This window comes from Petromyzon marinus, chromosome 11 (genome assembly GCF_048934315.1).
Source record: "Petromyzon marinus isolate PM22_M1 ecotype Great Lakes invasive population chromosome 11, UKy_Petmar_22M1.pri1.0, whole genome shotgun sequence".
Taxonomy (NCBI): domain Eukaryota; kingdom Metazoa; phylum Chordata; class Hyperoartia; order Petromyzontiformes; family Petromyzontidae; genus Petromyzon; species Petromyzon marinus.
Genome location: NC_133677.1, coordinates 15,445,310 through 15,466,441, shown reverse-complemented (window position 1 = coordinate 15,466,441; position 21,132 = coordinate 15,445,310). Strand labels below are relative to the sequence as shown.

Genomic DNA, 21,132 nt, shown 5'->3' with positions numbered 1-21,132 from the left:
CGTGGTCACGTGGATTTGTCTCCGGGTCCTCCGGTTTTCCCTCCACATTTCTAACACTGTAACAAAAAAGTTTTTTTTCCTGGGTAGTTATTTCCTAATTGCGTTTGCCTCAAAAGTACAGAAAATGTCTATTATTCACCACAAACTTTTATTTTATGATCAGGACAGTGATATTTTGAAATGTACTTATTTTCAATGAGAAAACGTGTGCATTTGTGTCATTCCTTCACGTAAAGTCCTGGTCTCAAAAGCAAAATTTGTGGGGAATAATAGCTATTTCTATACTTTTAGGCATAAGCAATAAAAATAACACAGTACCCAAGAACAAAAATTGTGTTACATCGTGTAATCCATGTATGTTCGCAGTATTTGTCTATACATTTCCACATAAGCCACTTCCTTGCGGCCAGGTGGCTTCTGGAAAATATCTATATAGCCCAGTGAGCCTTACCTGGTAAAATAAAAATAGTTTAGTTTTAGTCTGTCCCCCTCCCTCCCAGCCTCCCTGCCCCAGTGCTGACAGAGCAGGTTTACCTTGAACATCAGCTTTATTCACAGTGTGAATGCGAACACGAGACGATTGTATCATCCAGGACCAACTCCCCTAAAGTGTATGGAGAGGATCTCACATCGCGTTGTAAACCATGAGACGTGGTGTACATACGAGTTGAGGATTATAGGTTCAGTACAGCAGGGGAAAAAACAACATTTAAGAGTACGCAATTATTGACGTAATATTACATTTTAAGTAATTAACGCCTAACAAAAGGAAGCGACATGTGGTAAGTTAATAACGGATAGCAAAGCTTTGCATCATCCTCCAGTGCCATGTAGTGTACGAACTGGCAACGTTTTCTTCAAATTGCAATGGCACGCGGCAGGACACGGGGACCGGGACAGAGGCTGTGAGAGCCCCGCTGTTGGCCTGGGAAGCCCTTTCCACTTCGAGGCGTTGTAAAAGTCGCGGCTGCAATCTTGTGGTGTACAGCTGAGATGTGTAGAGAAACATCTTCCAGATTAAAGGTGTAGGCATTGTTCCGATTTGGCACGTTGCGCTGGGACGTCCTTGTGTATTTGTGGTGGGGTGTGTGCTGTGCACCGGCTCGCTCGGAATGAACACCCCCGTCGGTCTCGCCGGGCACTGATGGCTGTGCACGTGGCAGCCTGTAAGCTAGCGCTGTGGAGGAGGCGAGGGTTTGTGGATCACCTCGTAGATGTGATGAAACTCTCCTCCCGTGGGCGTCGATGAGGTGCCATACCCTGGCTAGCCAGGAGACGGCAGTACAGCAAGTGGACTAATGGCCATCTGTTTCCATCTATACGGGGATAGAGTGTTGCCCCATCACGTGTGTGTGTTTTCTCCGGGTGCTCCCCCTTCCTCCCAATTGGATAAGTAACTGATTAATTGGCTCAAAACGTCTCGAAATGAAACCCCAATATAGCAGGACCATCCTACGACTCAACGTAGCTTTCCTGGGTATACAAATCATTAACAAATTGCTATAAATGTTCACGCGTGGCCGTCATCACATCTGCATCAAAGGACTGACCAGCGCCCAAGAGCATTCGGAGATGCCGTCTGCCCGGGGAATAATCTTGCGCTATGATGAGCCTATTTAGCTATGGCTAAATATGAATGGGAGACACTTGATTGGTATTGCCTGTGTATTTTAGAATCCCTTGGAGCGATTTGCGAAATGAAGACGACCCAGTGTATACCAGCAGCGGCTCAAAGACGCTGTTCAGCACACTGAGGCACAGGGTGATGTCTCTCAGGAGCGCGATGCTGTTGAGAGAGAAGGCGTTCGTCTTACTCTCAATGAAGCCGATGACGTGCGTGCAGTTGTACGGCGTGAGACAGACGATGTAAATGATTAAGCTGACGACGGTCATCTTGGCAGCTCGGATTTTTTTGTTTCGACTCGTCGTGAGTTGCCGATGTCCGTTGAGAATGAGAATTTTGAGAACATTTCCGTACGAAAACAACGTTATGACCAGCGAGGTGTAATATAGTGAAAAAAACATGTACAGTCTGTACGGGATCAGGAACTCCACATCCTTCTCCGTAAATTGTTCGTAGCATCTGATGGACGGAGCGCTGCCACTGCTGCTGTTGCTGCTGCTGCTGGTGGTGACGTTGGCATAGCTGAGCACGGTGACGGTGCTGACGGGGATGATGCTGGAAATGCTGATGAGCCAGATGAGGAGGCAGAGAAGCCACGCTGCTCTGGGCTCGCGCCACTGGGAGGCCACGAGGGGATGTACGATGGCCATGTATCGGTCCAGGCTGATGGCAGCCAAGAACATCGGTGTCGTATAGGCGTTTGTGAAGAAGACGATGATGTACATGCGGCACAGGAGGTCCTGCAGGGTCCAGTTGTTCATGCGGAAATGATAAACGATTTTCATTGGCAAACAAAGTAGGAAGGAGACGTCCGCGGCAGCGAGGTTGAGCATGTAGATGGACATGGAGTTCTTCTTACTCGTGCAAAGCACCCATATGGCGAGCGCGTTCAGCGGGAGGGCTATGATCACCACGATGGTGTAAATGATCGGGATAACGAGGAATTGAATCGTCTCACTTCCGCCCATTCTTCTGATATATCATCAACATCAACAACAATCTCTGTTGGAACAACGACACGGTCCGGGCGCAATGGCGCGAGTGCGCCGCACACCGAGGAGCCGCTCTCACTCACGCGGGGCTCGCGTTCACTCCGCCTTGCTCAGCCGCAGGAGCCCCGTGCCGGGGACGCGGTCCCATCCCCCGCGTGGAGCGAGCAACGCGTGAGATGATGGCGCTGTCGGCATGGGGACACCTGGGGTCACACGCGCAAGGGGATGATCGCGCGGTGCAGGCATGAAGAAGGACATTCTGGAGTCTACACCTCGGCTTGCCCGACCAATATTCACGATTCCATAATTCGTTTCTTATGGCTGTCATGTATATATGTATGTTGAACTTCTTTCGAACCGTACACAACTAACCGTTCTAATCGTAACCTTCTTCCACCCGGCAGAGTCAGTCAAATCAAGTCATCAATTTGGATATTTGCCCACGTGGCAACTCAGACTTAGCCGAGTGGAGGCCCAGGCGAGTGGGCCTATTGCCACTGGCATCGAGGTTGGCCAAAAACCATTGCACACGCTCTGATTGCTAATTTGGCTTTGCAAAGCAAATCTTTTACCAGTTTTGAAACACAGCAGAACGAATTCTTCTGCCGTAGCTGATCATTGTTACAACGCTGTGGGTGATCACGATATAATTTTCTCCGATACCAAGGTCCTTTGCAAACCGACAGATTATCATCAGAGATTTGTCCACGAGGCAATTCAGATTTACAAACACAGACACAATTTCAACCGAGAAGATGTTTTCAAATTAAGCAACCATTGGAAAGATGTTCTAAATCGAACCAAACATTAAACTAATTTCAATGGTACAGTATATTTATTCTAGTAGTGGCACTCCAAACTTTCAGGGTGGTGTATTATCATCTTGTGCTAATTCCAAGCATTGTTAGTGGCGTGTTTTATGCTGATTTTCTTTTCAAGGCGTTTGCCGTTTACCCCCCTCACAGCTTAAAAGGAGGCGACCAGCGCTTAGCTTGCTTCACTCCAACGCTGTCCACTGGACAGGTTGGTCCCTTCACCTGATGAAGGCCGCTTGTGTTGTGGCCGAAACGTCGTAATTTTTGTTATTTTATTTTTTACCTACGTGACTTTACCGAATAGAACCAAAGAGTATGGATCCTTGCAGTCATGAAAGCTTCAAATCTAGAATTGAGTTTTGGAAACGCATAATACGTCTGCACTAGATGCCTTTAACCGAAGTGATTTCCCTACCCATTTTCAGATCTAGTCTCGGCATAAAGACAAACCCGAATGTTTTTATTCAGCAAACCAACGCACTCACCGTCGCAAGTCGCCCGCTCTCTCCCACTTTGTCCTCCCACCTGGTTGGAGAATATTTTGCTGTCTGGCTCGTGTCCACTATTTATATACGAATTCGGCGTAAGACCAACACACATTGTTTTGTGATATTATATTTCCTGTTGTGGTATTATATTTCATTACTCTAAATAGGTAGAGAAGAGGCACCTGCTCGCAATGGGGCGAAGCGATTGTTGTGGTCGTGACTGGTTCCACGGCACGTTCAGACCGGCTGTGGTGTTTAGCCACCAGCGCACTGCGCAGCATCGGGGTCACACGCGGCAGCGGCGGCGGTCCCCACAGCCCGAGGACACATTCATTGACTTGCCGAAAGCTGAACTGTACTAGTTTGTTGCTCTCAACATGAAGTGTGGCTGGTCCAATGAAGTAAAACAAAGCAAATTGTCGTCGAGGTGCATTTTTTATGATATCTGTTTGTGGAATCATTCTACATGAATATGAAATAGTGTTGTTTTTAAACACGCATGCCCACTGAAAGAGAGGGGTCATCTCAGTGCGTCCCGAGACCCGAACATTCTCATGGCTCTGGAGCGTGGTGCCTGGAGGGGCTCAAGGGTGGCACCTGGAGGGTGACGTCTTAAGGGTGGCACCTGGAGGGTGACGTCTTAAGGGTGGCACCTGGAGGGTGACGTCTTAAGGGTGGCACCTGGAGGATGACGTCTCGAAGGTGGCACCTGGAGGATGACGTCTCGAAGGTGGCACCTGGAGGGTGACGTCTTAAGGGTGGCACCTGGAGGGTGACGTCTTAAGGGTAGCATCTATTTAACTTTAACTATTTTATTCATCAGGTAAGGCCCACTGAGCTGTAAAGCATTTTTTAGAAGCGACCTGAGGACAAATGATGTCTCAACAAAGTGCCTTATCATGTGGAAATTTATAGCAGCCAAATACTCAAGACGCATGTTGATAATTGTTGAGGGAAAAACCAGAGGACCCAGACAAAAATTCACACGACCACGAGGAGAACACGCAAACTCAAAATACTATACAGCAGGCGTCAGGGTCAGGATAAAACCCACGACGCAAATTGGGGGGGCTACGTGAAGGATTGGGGAGGGCTACGTGAGGGATTGGGGGGCTACGTGAAGGATTGGGGGGGCTACGTGAACGATTGGGGGGAGGGCTACGTAAGGGATTGGGGGGAGACTGCGGGAGGTATTTCGGGGGGGGGCTACTTGGATAGGGGGGCTATGTGAGGGATTTGGGGGCTACGTGAGACATTGTGGGGCTACGTTAAGAATTGGGGGCCTACGTGAGGGATTTGGGGGGGGCTACGTGCGGGATTGGGAGGCTACGTGAGGGATTGGGGGGGCTACGTTCGGGATGGAGGGGCTACGTGAGGGATTTGTGGGGGGGGCCTAAGTGATGGATTGGGAGGCTGAGGGATTTGGGGGGGCTACGTGCGGGATTGAGGGGCTACGTGAAGGATTGGGGGGCTAGGTGAAGGATTTGGTGGGGGGGCTATGTGAGGCATTGGGGGGGGGCTACGTGAGGCATTGGAGGTGAGGCTATGTGAGGGATTGGGGGGCTATGTGAGGGATTGGGGGGGGGGCCTTTGTCATGTAATTGGGGGGGACTACGTGAGGGAATTGGAGGGGCTATGTGAGGCATTGGGGGGCTACGTGAACGATTGTGGGGGGTTACGTGAGGGATTCGGGGGCTACGTCAGGGATTTGGGGGGGGCTGTTGTGAGGGAATTGGGGGGGATACGTGAGGGATTGGGGGAGCTAAGTTAGGGATTGGGGGGGCTATGTGAGGGATTTGGGGGGCTACGTGAGGGATTGGGGGGTTATGTGAGGTATTGGGGGGGGCTTTGTGATGTAATTGGGGGGGACTGTGAGGGAATTGGAGGGGCTACGTAAGGGATTGGGGGGTCTACGTGAGGGATTTGGGGGGGACTACGTGAGGGATGGGGGGGGTTGTTGTCAGGGATTTGGGGCGGCTCCGTGAGGATTTTGGGGGGCTACGTGAGGCATTGGGGGGCTACGTGAGGGATTGGGGGGCTACGTGAAAGATTGGGGGGGCTACGTGAACGATTTGGGGGAGGGCTACGTAAGCGATTGGGGGAGACTACGTGAGGGATTTCGGGGGGGGGCTACTTGGATAGGGGGGCTATGTGAGGGATTTGGGGGCTACGTGAGACATTGGGGGGCTACGTTAAGGATTGGGGGCTTACGTGAGGGATTTGGGGGGGGGCTACGTGCGGGATTGGGAAGCTACGTGAGGGATTGGGGGGGCTACGTTCGGGATGGGGGGGCTACGTGAGGGATTTGTGGGGGGGCCTAAGTGATGGATTGGGAGGCTGAGGGATTTGGGGGGCTACGTACGGGATTGAGGGGCTACGTGAGGGATTGGGGGGCTAGGTGAAGGATTTGGGGGGGCTACGTGAGGCATTGGGGGGGGCTACGTGAGGCATTGGAGGTGGGGCTATGTGAGGGATTTGGGGGGCTACGTGAGGGATTGGGGGGCTATGTGAGGGATTGAGGGGGCTTTGTGATGTAATTGGGGGGGACTACGTGAGGGAATTGGAGGGGCTATGTGAGGCATTGGGGGGCTACGTGAACGATTGTGGGGGGCTAAGTGAGGGATTCGGGGGCTACGTGAGGGATGGGGGGGGGGCTGTTGTGAGGGATTTGGGGCGGCTCCGTGAGGAATTTGGGGGGGCTACGTGAGGGATTGGGGGGGGCTACGTGAGGGATTTGGGGGGGCTACGTGAGGGATGGCGGGGCTGTTGTGAGGGATTTGGGGCGGCTCCATGAGGAATTTGGGGGGCTACGTGAGGGATTGGGGGGGGCTACGTGAGGGATTTGGGGCGGCTCCTTGAGGAATTTGGGGGGGCTACGTGAGGGAATTGGAGGGGCTATGTGAGGCATTGGGGGGCTACGTGAACGATTGGGGGGGCTACGTGAGGCATTGGGGGGTCTACGTGAGGGAATTGGAAGGGCTACCTGAGGGATTGGGGGGTCTACGTGAAGGAATTTGAGGGGCTACGTGAGAGATTGGGGGGCTACGTGAGAGATTGGGGGGACTACGTGAGGGATTGGGGGGGCTATTGTGAGGGATTTGGGGGGCTAGGTGAGGGATTGGGGGGCTATGTGAGGCATTGGGGGGCTACGTGAACGATTGTGGGGGGCTACGTGAGGGATTCGGGGGCTACGTGAGGGATTTGGGGGGGCTGTTGTGAGGGAATTGGGGGGGATACGTGAGGGATTGGGGGGGCTAAGTTAAGGATTGGGGGGCTATGTGAGGGATTTGGGGGGCTACGTGAGGGATTGGGGGGCTAGGTGATGTATTGGGGGGGCTTTGTGATGTAATTGGGGGGGACTATGTGAGGGAATTGGAGGGGCTACGTGAAGGATTGGGGGGGCTACGTGAGGGATTGGGGGGCTAGGTGAAGGATTTGGGGGGGCTATGTGAGGCATTGGAGGGGGGTTATGTGAGGCATTGGAGGTGGGGCTATGTGAGGGATTTGGGGGGCTACATGAGGGATTGGGGGGCTATGTGAGGGATTGGGGGGCCTTTGTGATGTAATTGGGGGGGGACTACGTGAGGGAATTGGAGGGGCTATGTGAGGCATTGGGGGGCTACGTGAACGATTGTGGGGGGCTACGTGAGGGATTGGGGGGCTACGTGAGGGATTTGGGGGGGGGCTGTTGTGAGGGAATTGGGGGGGATGCGTGAGGGATTGGGGGGGCTAAGTTAGGGATTGGGGGGCTATGTGAGGGATTTGGGGGGCTACGTGAGGGATTGGGGGGCTATGTGAGGTATTGGGGGGCTTTGTGATGTAATTGGGGGGGACTATGTGAGGGAATTGGAGGGGCTACGTAAAGGATTGGGGGAGTCTACGTGAGGAATTTGGGGGGGACTACTTGAGGGATGGGGGGGCTGTTGTGAGGGATTTGGGGCGGCTCCGTGAGGAATTTGGGGGGGCTACGTGAGGGATTTGGGGGGGCTACGTGAGGGATTGGGGGGGCTACGTGAGGGATTGGGGGGGCTACGTGAGGGAATTGGAGGGGCTATGTGAGGCATTGGGGGGCTACGTGAACGATTGGGGGGGTACGTAGGGATTGGGGGGGATACGTGAGGGATTGGGGGGCGTAGTGAGGGATTGGCTGGGTACGTTAGGGATTGGGGGGGCTACGTGAGGGATTGGGGGGTACGTGAGGGATTGGGGGGTACGTGAGGGATTTGAGGGGGCTCTGTGAGGAATTTGGGGGGCTGAGGGATATAGGGGGTGTTACGTGAGGGATTGGGGGGCTACGTGAGGGATTGGGGGGGCTACGTGAGGACATTGGAGGAGCTATGTGAGGCATTGGGGGGCTACGTGAACGATTGGGGGGAGCTACGTGAAGGATTGAGGGGGGGGGGTCTACGTGAGGGGATTGGAGGGGCTATGTGAGGCATTGGGGGGCTACGTGAGGGATTGGGAGGGGCTACGTGAAGGATTGAGGGGGGATCTACGTGAGGGATTGGGGGGTCTACGTGAGGGGATTGGAGGGGCTATGTGAGGCATTGGGGGGCTACGTGAGGGATTGGGGGGGTTTACGTAAGGCATTGGGGGGGTCTACGTGAGGCATTGGGGGGGCTATGTGAGGGATTGGGGGGGCTACGTGAGGGATTGGGGGGGCTATGTGAGGCATTGGGGGGGCTATGTGAGGCATTGGGGGGCTGCGTGAGAGATTGGGGGGCTATGTGAGGGTTTTGGGGGGCTACGTCAGGTTTTTTTTTGGGGGGGGGGGATCGCTGTCCCAGGTCGCTGTGCACTGCGCTGTCTCTCTGTGGTCTCTGACAAGTTGGATCCCAGCGCCCTCTTCACTGCCTGCACGCTCCCCGCTATCGGCAATCACCCACCCCGCGCTGCGCTTCAACCCGGCGTCCCGACGTGCCCTCAACATTCCCGCACTGTGCCGCTTCTGCTGCTGCTGGTGGCGGTGGTTGTAGTGGTGGTGGTGGCGGTGGTAGTAGTGGTGGTGGCGGTGGTTGTAGTGGTGCTGGTGGTGGCGGTGGTTGTGGCGGTGGTGGCTATGAAACTGCGCGACGCGGCAAGGCCGCGAGTGGAGGCGGCGTCGTGGCTGCACATGGGCGCGCTCACCCGGTCTGCCCTGCGTGTGTGTCTGTGTGTGTGTTAGTGTGAGTGTCTGTGTGTGTTAGCGTGTGTGTCAGTGTGTGTGTCTGTGTGTGTTAGTGTGAGTGTCTGTGTGTGTGTTAGTGTGTGTGTCAGTGTGTGTGTCTGTGTGTCAGTGTGTGTGTCTGTGTGTGTGTTAGTGTGAGTGTCTGTGTGTGTGTTAGTGTGTGTGTCAGTGTGTGTGTCTGTGTGTTAGTGTGAGTGTCTGTGTGTGTGTTAGTGTGAGTGTCTGTGTGTCTGTGTGTGTGTTAGTGTGTCTGTGTGTCAGTGTGAGTGTCTGTGTGTGTGTTAGTGTGTGTGTCTGTGTGTGTGTTAGTGTGAGTGTCTGTGTGTGTGTTAGTGTGTGTGTTAGTGTGTGTGTCTGTGTGTGTGTTAGTGTGTGTCTGTGTGTGTGTTAGTGTGTGTGTCAGTGTGTGTGTCAATGTGTGTGTCTGTGTGTGTGTTAGTGTGAGTGTCTGTGTGTGTGTTAGCGTGTGTGTCAGTGTGTGTGTCTGTGTGTGTGTTAGTGTGAGTGTCTGTGTGTGTGTCAGTGTGTGTGTCTGTGTGTGTGTCTGTGTGTGTGTCTGTGTGTCAGTGTGTGTGTTAGTGTCTGTGTGTGTGTTAGTGTGTGTGTCAGTGTGTGTGTCTGTGTGTGTGTCAGTGTGTGTGTCTGTGTGTCAGTGTGAGTGTCTGTGTGTGTGTCTGTGTGTGTGTCTGTGTGTGTGTCTGTGTGTGTGTTAGTGTGAGTGTCTGTGTGTGTGTTAGTGTGTGTGTCAGTGTGTGTGTCTGTGTGTCAGTGTGTGTGTCTGTGTGTGTGTCAGTGTGTGTGTCTGTGTGTGTGTCTGTGTGTGTCAGTGTGTGTGTCTGTGTGTGTGTCAGTGTGTGTGTCTGTCTGTGTGTCAGTGTGTGTGTCTGTGTGTCAGTGTGTATGTCTGTGTGTGTTAGTGTGAGTGTCTGTGTGTGTGTCAGTGTGTGTGTCTGTGTGTGTGTCTGTGTGTCAGTGTGTGTGTCTGTGTGTGTTAGTGTGAGTGTCTGTGTGTGTGTCAGTGTGTGTGTCTGTGTGTCAGTGTGTGTGTGTTAGTGTGAGTGTCTGTGTGTGTGTTAGTGTGTGTGTCAGTGTGTGTGTCTGTGTGTGTGTTAGTGTGAGTGTCTGTGTGTGTGTCAGTGTGTGTGTCTGTGTGTGTGTCTGTGTGTCAGTGTGTGTGTCTGTGTGTGTGTTAGTGTGAGTGTCTGTGTGCGTGTTAGTGCGATAGTGTGTGTGTTAGTGTGAGTGTCTGTGTGTGTGTTAGTGCGATAGTGTAGCGGTTAGCGTGCTGCGCTATGAACCTGGCGACCCGGGTTCGATTCCCGCTCACGGCCAACACCAGTGACGATTTTCTGAACCGGTCCCGGGCTTCCCCTAGGTCGACTCAGCCTCAAATGAGTACCTGGTGCGGTGTGTAAACATTGCCACTGGGGAGACAAAGGCGGTCGGGCGTGGTGCTGGCCACCCACCCCCTCGTGAACCGTTCCGGCCTTCATAGGTGCTCGCTAACAGCACTTCCCCCTACAGTCTGTTAAGGCTATACGGGGGATCTTTGTCTTTGTCTGTGTGTGTGTGTGTGCCTCAGGGTGCACATAGCCTGTGGTGACGTCACCGCCACTTAGTGGCGAATGGCGGTTGTTGTTGTGTGTGTGTGTCAGTGTGTGTGTCTGTGATGCCTTCTATGACCTGTCACAGGTGCTGGCTAAAGTGGCCCCTCGGGATAGAGTCATCATGTTGGGTGACTTCAATGCCCGAGTTGGTCATGATACTGGCACCTGGTCTGGAGTGATTGGAGGGCATGGGCCAGATCAGCTCAATTACAACGGTAGGAGGCTGCTAGATTTTTGTGCAGCCCATGGGCTTGTAATTACCAACACGCTGTTCCGGCATCGGCGCATCCACACAACATCATGGATGCATGCCGGGTCCAAGCAAGAACATCTGCTGGACTACATAGTGACGGACCAGCGAATGCGAGCCCATGTCCTTGACACCAGGACCTACCGTGGAGCTGATCTGCCCTCTGACCATCGACTAGTCATCTGTAAGATGCGCCTGCCATTCTTCCACTCCGGTGGTGGGTGTACACCCAGGACCCCATTCCAACATAAAGTGGCCTGGTCTCAGTTATCTGATGAAAGTTGCAAGCGAGAGTTTCATCATCGCTTGTGGCTGGGATTGGCATCGTCCCCGACTCCTCCTGATGTCGAGGGTAAATGGGCGAGGTTTAGGACTGTGACTCATGCAGCTGCAATGGCTGCTTTGGGTACGCGGTCCAGACCTCCCCAGAGACCCTGGCTGACAGAGGGGGTGTTCAGGATGGTTGAGAAAAAGCGACAGGCCCACTGTCATCGGTTACAGAATCCCACGTCAGAGAATGAGGAGGCTTACCGCAGCCTTCGCTCGGAGGTTCGGAGAGCCGTGAGGCGCTGCAAGGATGGGTGGTGGTCGCGGGTTGCTGAGGAGATGGAGTCTGCCTCAGTGGCCCGTGATCACAAATCTCTATTTAACTCCATCAAAAAAGTAACCTGCAGCGCCACACCTATTACCATCATTAGGGGAAAAAACGGTGATCCAATCTCCGACCCCCAGGAACAGGTTCGCAGATTTGCTGAGCATTTCTGTGAGGTCCTGGGGGAGGGAAAATCCCTCAGCCAGGAAAACATCGTGGCACAAAGTGAGGATGACCCTGCTGAGGCTGCGGTGCCTCAAATATTGGAAGAAGTCACCCCCTATGAGTGGCTGGCTGAGGTGCCATCTGCTGAGGAAGTATTGAAGGCGATCCGGAGTCTGAGACCAGGAAAGGCAGCGGGCAGAGATGATCTCCCAAGCGAAATGCTGAGAGAGGGTGGCGTTTGTGCACAGACTGCCCTATATGACATCATAACAACAGTCTGGACCACTGGACGGGTTCTGCAGGATGGGAAGGATGCCCTGGTGGTCCCCCTTTTTAAGAAGGGGGACCGCACAGACTGTAACAACTACAGGGGCATCCCACTCCTCAGTGTGCCGGGAAAGGTCCTGGCAAGGATTATTCAGCATCGCCTTGCCAGGCACGCTGAGGAGAGGCTTGCGGAGCCCCAATGCGGTTTCAGGAAAGGGCGGTCCTACACAGATGCCATATTTTCTGTCCGTCTGCTACAGCAGAGGTGTAGGGAATTCCAACAAGACCTACATCTCTGCTTTATTGACCTGGTCAAGGCCTATGATACCATCAGTAGGCCTGGGCTCTGGGTCGTTCTTCGTGCTTTTGGAGTACCTGACCCTCTGCTCACGATCATTAAGGACCTTCATGATGGTGAGCGGGCCCGGGTAAAACTACGTGAACGGGAGTCAGAGCCATTCCCTGTACACCTTGGGGTGCGACAGGGATGTCCTCTGGCTCCCACATTATTTAACATCTATTTTGACCACGTAGTTCGTGACGCCTTCAATAGCTGTACCGGGGGAATCTCCATATGGTACAGATATAATGGGAGGCTGATCGATGCCCGGGTGCGGTCAAGGGATGACTCCCTATTGCTCAACCACGTTATGTATGCTGATGATTTGGTAATAGCTGCTCAGTCAGAGGAGGAGTTGGAGACGCTGCTGCTGAGACTGGAGCGAGCCACTAAGAGGTGGGGCCTTACCATCAGCCCCACCAAAACTAAGCACCTGCCTGTGTATTTTGTACCATCGGACACTCCACCCCCACAACTCCCAATCGGTGATGGGGCAGTTGTGGAGAGAGTGGAGAGTTTCCCATACCTGGGCAGTGTGCTTATGACTGGCTCCAGTTTAACAGCAGAGGTCTCACTCCGAATCAGTCGAGCGGCAATATCTTTTCATCGGTTGCGTAACGCTGTGTGGAAGCTACCTGGTCTGTCGCTCCGCACCAAGCTTCAGGTCTTCTCGGCCACGGTCATTCCCTCCCTTCTCTACGCTTGCGAAACGTGGACCCCCCTAATGGAACATCTTCGCCGGTTAGAAACATTTAGGCTGGCCTGCCTACGATCCATCCTGGGTTTAACCAGACTGGATTGTGTGAGGAGCTCACAAATCCTTGAAAGATCTGGGCAGGGTCCCATCGGTGAGCTCCTCCGGCAGGCAAGGCTGCGATGGCTGGGTCATGTAGCCCGCATGCCCAGCCACCGCATGTCGAAACAGCTTTTGTTTGGCCGGATTGAGGGGGCTAAGCGGGCGCGGCACGGGCTAGAGAAGAGATGGAGTGATGTGGTACAGGAGGACGTGGAGCTGAGTGGACTTGCCGATGACTGGTACCAGCTGTGTCAAGATCGGCCTCTGTGGAGGAGGCTCGTGAAGGATGCTACTGGGCAGTTGGAGGCAATCGCCCTCCAACAACAACGGAGGGCGTAGGAGCGACGCTCAGAACAACGAGCGGAGCGCCGGGTGGCTAAAGCACAGCAGGTTGGCACAGTAGGGGGCACAGGTGGTGCATCAGCCAGTCATCTCAGTCAGTCGACCCGTGGCACCTGGGTCTGCCCCGTGACCTCCTGCCAGCGGGCGTTCGACACTTCACGTGGCCTCAGGGTGCACATAGCCTGGCACAAGCGTCGTGGTGACGTCACCGCCACTTAGTGGCGAATGGCGGTTGTTGTTGTTGTTGTGTCTGTGTGTGTTAGTGTGCGTGGCGTTTGTGCACAGACTGCCCTATATGACATCATAACAACAGTCTGGACCACTGGACGGGTTCCGCAGGATTGGAAGGATGCCCTGGTGGTCCCCCTTTTTAAGAAAGGGGACCGCACAGACTGTAACAACTACAGGGGCATCTCACGCCTCAGTGTGCCGGGAAAGGTCCTGGCAAGGATTATTCAACATCGCCCCAATGCGGTTTCAGGAAAGGGCGGTCATGCACAGATGCCATATTTTCTGTCCGTCTGCTACAGCAGAGGTGTAGAGAATTCCAACAAGACCTACATCTCTGCTTTATTGACCTGGTCAAGGCCTATGATACCATCAGTAGGCCTGGGCTCTGGGTCGTTCTTCTTGCTTTTGGAGTACCTGACCCTCTGCTCACGATCATTAAGGACCTTCATGATGGTGAGCGGGCCCGGGTAAAATTATGTGGTCGGGAGTCAGTCAGAGCCATTCCCTGTACACCTTGGGGTGCGACAGGGATGTCCTCTGGCTCCCCCCACATTATTTAACATCTATCCCACATTATTTAACATCCTCTGGCTCCCCCCACATTATTTAACATCTATCCCACATTATTTAACATCTATTTTGACCACGTAGTTCGTGAAGCCTTCAATAGCTGTACCGGGGGAATCTCCATATGGTACAGATATAATGGGAGGGTGATCGATGCCCGGGTGCGGTCAAGGGATGGCTCCCTATTGCTCAACCACGTTATGTATGCTGATGATTTGGTAATAGCTGCTCAGTCAGAGGAGGAGTTGGAGACGCTGCTGCTGAGACTGGAGCGTGCCACTAAGAGGTGGGGCCTTACCATCAGCCCCACCAAAACTAAGCACCTGCCTGGGTATTTTGTACCATCGGACACTCCACCCCCACAACTCCCAATCGGTGATGGGGCAGTTGTGGAGAGAGTGGAGAGTTTCCCATACCTGGGCAGTATGCTTATGACTGGCTCCAGTTTAACAGCAGAGGTCTCACTCCGAATCAGTCGAGCGGCAATATCTTTTCATCGGTTGCGTAACGCTGTGTGGAAGCTACCTGGTCTGTCGCTCCGCACTAAGCTTCAGGTCTTCTCGGCCACGGTCATTCCCTCCCTTCTCTACGCTTGCGAAATGTGGACCCCCCTTATGGAACATCTTCGCCGGTTAGAAACATTTAGGCTGGCCTGCCTACGATCCATCCTGGGTTTAACCAGACTGGATTGTGTGAGGAGCTCACAAATCCTTGAAAGATCTGGGCAATGTCCCATCGGTGAGCTCCTCCGGCGGGCAAGGCTGCGATGGCTGGGTCATGTAGCCCGCATGCCCAGCCACCGCATGCCGAAACAGCTTTTGTTCGGCCGGATTGAGGGGGCTAAGCGGGTGCGGCACGGGCTAGAGAAGAGCTGGAGTGATGTAGTACAGGAGGACGTGGAGCTGAGTGGACTTGCCGATGACTGGTACCAGCGGTGTCAAGATCGGCCTCTGTGGAGGAGGCTCGTGAAGGTTGCTACTGGGCAGTTGGAGGTAGTCGCCCTCCAACAACAACGGAGGGCGGAGGAGCGACGCTCAGAACAATGAGCGGAGCGCCGGGTGGCTAAAGCACAGCAGGTTGGCACAGCAGGGGGCACTCGCGGTGTATCAGCCAGTCATCTCAGTCAGTCGACCCGTGGCACCTGGGTCTGCCCCGTGACCTCCTGCCAGCGGGCGTTCGACACTTCACGTGGCCTCAGGGTGCACATAGCCTGGCACAAGTGTAGTGGTGATGTCACCGCCACTTAGTGGCGAATGGCGGTTGTTGTTGTTGTGTGTGTGTGTCTGTGTGTCAGTGTGTGTGTCTGTGTGTGTTAGTGTGCGTGGCGTTTGTGCACAGACTGCCCTATATGACATCATAACAACAGTCTGGACCACTGGACGGGTTCCGCAGGATTTAAGAAGCGGGACCGCACGGACTGTAACAACTACAGGGGCATCTCACGCCTCAGTGTGCCGGGAAAGGTCCTGGCAAGGATTATTCAACATCGCCCCAATGCGGTTTCAGGAAAGGGCGGTCATGCACAGATGCCATATTTTCTGTCCGTCTGCTACAGCAGAGGTGTAGAGAATTCCAACAAGACCTACATCTCTGCTTTATTGACCTGGTCAAGGCCTATGATACCATCAGTAGGCCTGGGCCCTGGGTTGTTCTTCGTGCTTTGGGAGTCCCTGACCCGCTCATTAAGGACCTTCATGATGGTGAGCGGGCCCGGGTAAAACTATGTGGCCGGGAGTCAGAGCCATTCCCTGTACACCTTGGGGTGCGACAGGGATGTCCTCTGGCTCCCACATTATTAACATCTATTTTGACCACGTAGTTCGTGACGCCTTCAATAGCTGTACCGGGGGAATCTCCATTTGGTACAGATATAATGGGAGGCTGATCGATGCCCGGGCGCGGTCAAGGGATGGCTCCCTATTGCTCAACCACGTTATGTATGCCGATGATTTGGTAATAGCTGCTCATTCAGAGGAGGAGTTGGAGACGCTGCTGCTGAGACTGGAGCGTGCCACTAAGAGATGGGGCCTTACCATCAGCCCCACCAAAACTAACGGCAATATCTTTTCATCGGTTGCGTAGCGCTGTGTGGAAGCTACCTGGTCTGTCGCTCCGCACTAAGCTTCAGGTCTTCTCGGCCACGGTCATTCCCTCCCTTCTCTACGCTTGCGAAACGTAGACCCCCCTAATGGAACATCTTCGCCGGTTAGAAACATTTAGGCTAGCCTGTCTACGAACCATCCTGGGTTTAAGCAGGCTGGATTGTGTGAGGAGCTCACAAATCCTTGAAAGATCTGGGCAAGGTCCCATCGATGAGCTCCTCCGGCAGGCAAGGCTGCGTTGGCTGGGTCATGTAGCCCGCATGCCCAGCCACCACATGCCGAAACAGCTTTTGTTCGGCCGGATCGAGGGGGCTAAACAGGCGCGGCATGGGCTAGAGAAGAGATGGAGTGATGTGGTACAGGAGGACGTGGAGCTGAGTTCACTTGCCGATGACTGGTACCAGCAGTGTCAAGATCGGCCTCTGTGGAGGAGGATTGTGAAGGACGCTATTGGGCAGTTGGAGGCAGTCGCCCTCCAACAACAACAGAGGGCGGAGGAGCGACGCTCACATCAAAGAGCGGAGCGCCGGGTGGCTAAAGCACAGCAGATTGGTACAGTAGGGGGCACAGGCGGTGTATCAGCCAGTCATCTCAGTCAGTCGACCTGTGGCACCTGGGTCTGCCCCGTGACCTCCTGCCCGCGGGCGTTCGACACTTCACGTGGCCTCAAGGTGCACATGGCCTGGCACAAGCGTAGTGGTGACGTCACCACCACTTAGTGGCGAATGGCGGCTGTTGTTGTGTCTGTGTGTGTGTCTGTGTGTCAGTGTGTGTGTCTGTGTGTGTTAGTGTGCGTGGCGTTTGTGCACAGACTGCCCTATATGACATCATAACAACAGTCTGGACCACTGGACGGGTTCCGCAGGATTTAAGAAGCGGGACCGCACGGACTGTAACAACTACAGGGGCATCTCACGCCTCAGTGTGCCGGGAAAGGTCCTGGCAAGGATTATTCAACATCGCCCCAATGCGGTTTCAGGAAAGGGCGGTCATGCACAGATGCCATATTTTCTGTCTGTCTGCTACAGCAGAGGTGTAGAGAATTCCAACAAGACCTACATCTCTGCTTTATTGACCTGGTCAAGGCCTATGATACCATCAGTAGGCCTGGGCCCTGGGTTGTTCTTCGTGCTTTGGGAGTCCCTGACCCGCTCATTAAGGACCTTCATGATGGTGAGCGGGCCCGGGTAAAACTACGTGGCCGGGAGTCAGAGCCATTCCCTGTACACCTTGGGGTGCGACAGGGATGTCCTCTGGCTCCCACATTATTAACATCTATTTTGACCACGTAGTTCGTGACGCCTTCAATAGCTGTACCGGGGGAATCTCCATTTGGTACAGATATAATGGGAGGCTGATCGATGCCCGGGCGCGGTCAAGGGATGGCTCCCTATTGCTCAACCACGTTATGTATGCCGATGATTTGGTAATAGCTGCTCATTCAGAGGAGGAGTTGGAGACGCTGCTGCTGAGACTGGAGCGTGCCACTAAGAGATGGGGCCTTACCATCAGCCCCACCAAAACTAACGGCAATATCTTTTCATCGGTTGCGTAGCGCTGTGTGGAAGCTACCTGGTCTGTCGCTCCGCACTAAGCTTCAGGTCTTCTCGGCCACGGTCATTTCCTCCCTTCTCTACGCTTGCGAAACGTAGACCCCCCTAATGGAACATCTTCGCCGGTTAGAAACATTTAGGCTAGCCTGTCTACGAACCATCCTGGGTTTAAGCAGGCTGGATTGTGTGAGGAGCTCACAAATCCTTGAAAGATCTGGGCAAGGTCCCATCGATGAGCTCCTCCGGCAGGCAAGGCTGCGTTGGCTGGGTCATGTAGCCCGCATGCCCAGCCACCACATGCCGAAACAGCTTTTGTTCGGCCGGATCGAGGGGGCTAAACAGGCGCGGCATGGGCTAGAGAAGAGATGGAGTGATGTGGTACAGGAGGACGTGGAGCTGAGTTCACTTGCCGATGACTGGTACCAGCAGTGTCAAGATCGGCCTCTGTGGAGGAGGATTGTGAAGGACGCTATTGGGCAGTTGGAGGCAGTCGCCCTCCAACAACAACAGAGGGCGGAGGAGCGACGCTCACATCAAAGAGCGGAGCGCCGGGTGGCTAAAGCACAGCAGATTGGTACAGTAGGGGGCACAGGTGGTGCACTAGCCAGTCATCTCAGTCAGTCGACCTGTGGCACCTGGGTCTGCCCCGTGACCTCCTGCCCGCGGGCGTTCGACACTTCACGTGGCCTCAAGGTGCACATGGCCTGGCACAAGCGTAGTGGTGACGTCACCGCCACTTAGTGGCGAATGGCGGCTGTTGTTGTGTCTGTGTGTGTGTTAGTTTGTGTGTTAGTGTGTGTGTTAGTGTGTGTGTCTGTGTGTTAGCGTGGGGAGCGGCAGCGTAGCGGTTAGCGCACTGCGCTACGAACCATGGGACCCGAGTTCCATTTCCACTCACGACCAACACCAGTGACGATTATCTGAACCGGTCCTGAGCCTCCCCTACGTCGACTCAGCCTCAAATGAGTAACCGGTGCATTGTGTAAACATCGCCACTAGGGAGATAAAGGCGGTCGAGCGTGGCGCTGGCCACCCACCCCCTCATGTGCCGTGCCGACCTTCATATGTGCCACTCAATAACAGCACTTGCCCCAACAATCTGCGCAGGCGATACGGGGGATCTTTGTCTTTGTTGTTATTCCGCTCATGTGTTGCGGAGTGACGCGAACTCGGCAGCCGAGCTGCGTGCGCCTGGGGAATTCCCCAAGGCGACCACGCCGCATTCAACATTCACAGGAAGCCTCGGGCCACCGGGGCACGAACACGCACGACAGCTGCGCGGATCCTAGCCCGTGCCGTCTGAATTAGAACCTCATTTGACAACACGATTGCTGTTATTATGATTACGTTTTTTTGTGTAAATCTGTAATTGTGGAATGCTTTGATGTTGTCTGCCGGCCGAATCGCCCCCTCGGGAAACACGCTCCTGACTCTCAAGGATAATGCACACAACACTTTTACTCCAGAAGATTCCATATCGTCATTTAAATTGCGTTCTAATAATAATAGACACACACACATAGACACACAGACGTGCTGTGTTGATCGTTCGCTTGAGTCCGCTAGCTGTCGCTGGAGTGACCGTCTCCGAGCGTGCCGTTTGAACAACAAAGCAGGCGGGTTCAGACGCTCGAGGAGGACACCTGGTTGGCAGTCAACCGACAGCTGAATATGTTTTTGACAGACGAGCGGAATGCGGACGACGCGATGTAGATGATGAGCGGGTCGAAGAGGCTGTTCAGCGAGCAGAGGCAGAGCGTGATGTCTCTGAGGATGGAGATGGCGTGATAGGAGAAGTTGCTCATTTTGCTCGAGGCAAACGCAACGAGGTGCGTGGCGTTGTACGGCGAGAAGCAGAAGACGTAGATGAGGATGCTCACGACCGTGATCTTCGTGGCGCGTGACTTTTTCTCCTGGTTCGACTGCTGACTCGTGACTAGAACCCGAATGATATTCCCGTAGGAGAAGAGCGTCACCACCAGCGAGGTGAAGTAGAGCGTGACGAAGAGGAACAATCTGAAGGGAACGAGGAAGTCGAGGTCCTCCTTGGTGAACGCTTCGTAACATATAATTCTCGGTGGGTCGCTGCTGTTATTGGTGGCATTCGCGACGCTTAATATGGTGACGAAGTTGGAGGGAACGGAGTGGCTCACCGCCAAAGTCCAGATCACCGCGCTCACGATCCACGCCGTACGGGTCTTGCGCCAGCCGGTGACCCAGAGCGGGTGCACGATGGCCAAGTAGCGATCCATGCTGATGGCGGCCACCAACATGGTGGCGGTGTAGAGGGTAGAGAAGAACGTCATGGTGTAGACGCGGCAAAAGAACCCCGGCAGAGACCAATGGTTTCCCTTCAAGTGGTAGACGATCTTCATCGGCAACACCAGCAAGAAGCTCGTGTCTGCTGCGGCGAGGTTAACCATGTAGACGGACATGGAGTCTTTCTTTTTCGAGGCGAGAATGCAGACAGCCAACAGGTTGAGAGGCAGGCCCAGGATGACTGCGACGCTGTAGAACGTCGGGATGATGACCGAGGGCAGTAACTGGGAGAGATCCATTCTTGAGCAGCAACTGGAACTGCACGCAACAGCCGGGTAACGAGCATGTGCGTGCGTGGATCAAACAGTTGGAATGTGTGTTGCATTACACATTGCTGTGAATCTTCACGATGTTTTATTGAATAAGACACGTATTGTACCTACCCCTAGAGCGTGCAGTAACTTAAACTCGGGAATGGTTACAATAATATATCTGGTATTGGTACCTGGGGGGGGGGGGGGGCACGTCGATACAGAGGATCTCAACACAGAGCCGAGCAGCAGCGCTGGCGAGGATGACGAGGGCTGCCGCGAGGATGACGAGGGCTGCCGCGCGAGGGACGCTCACCCACGAAGGTCATGCGAGAGTCGCTCCACCGTCACGCGACGTCACAAAGGCGGACGTCAGGTAGCTTCCTGCTCAATCGAGCACGCGGCCCTGTTCGAAGCGAAATGTGAATGACACGCGGCACACGTGTTCAATAAGGGACGGGGGGGAATGTTTGCGAATGACCGCGTGGCTCTGCGGCCACGAGCATGCTCCGTGATCGCACGCGGTGCGGGAGGAACTTGGTGGTAGCAGGCGGCTGCTGCGGCCCCATCGCCACGGAAGTTCAACTCCACACAGAGAGAGCCCCGCTGTGACGTTCACAACCCACCGGGAGGAATCAGCCGTGTGGGCCGACAGAGGGGCACG

At 54.2% G+C, this 21,132-nt stretch overlaps 2 protein-coding genes across 2 annotated transcripts; both read right to left on the bottom strand.

Moving 5' to 3' along the window:
• Positions 1-391: 391 nt before the first annotated feature.
• Positions 392-2,776, bottom strand: LOC116941450 (lysophosphatidic acid receptor 6-like). The gene has a single exon (XM_076066448.1). The coding sequence runs from the start codon at positions 2,590-2,592 to the stop codon at positions 1,627-1,629; it is 966 nt and encodes a 321-aa protein (XP_075922563.1). The 5' UTR covers positions 2,593-2,776; the 3' UTR covers positions 392-1,626.
• Positions 2,777-19,520: 16,744 nt separating this feature from the next.
• Positions 19,521-20,662, bottom strand: LOC116941451 (proteinase-activated receptor 1-like). The gene has a single exon (XM_032952565.2). It carries the CDS (start codon positions 20,454-20,456, stop codon positions 19,521-19,523), a length of 936 nt encoding a protein of 311 aa, XP_032808456.2. The 5' UTR covers positions 20,457-20,662.
• Between the last annotated feature and the right edge of the window lie 470 nt (positions 20,663-21,132).

Excerpts from the sequence above, each read along its gene's own strand:
- LOC116941450 (XM_076066448.1), bottom strand. The coding sequence starts at position 2,592 with ATGGGCGGAAGTGAGACGATTCAATTCCTCGTTATCCCGATCATTTAC.
- LOC116941451 (XM_032952565.2), bottom strand. The coding sequence starts at position 20,456 with ATGGATCTCTCCCAGTTACTGCCCTCGGTCATCATCCCGACGTTCTAC.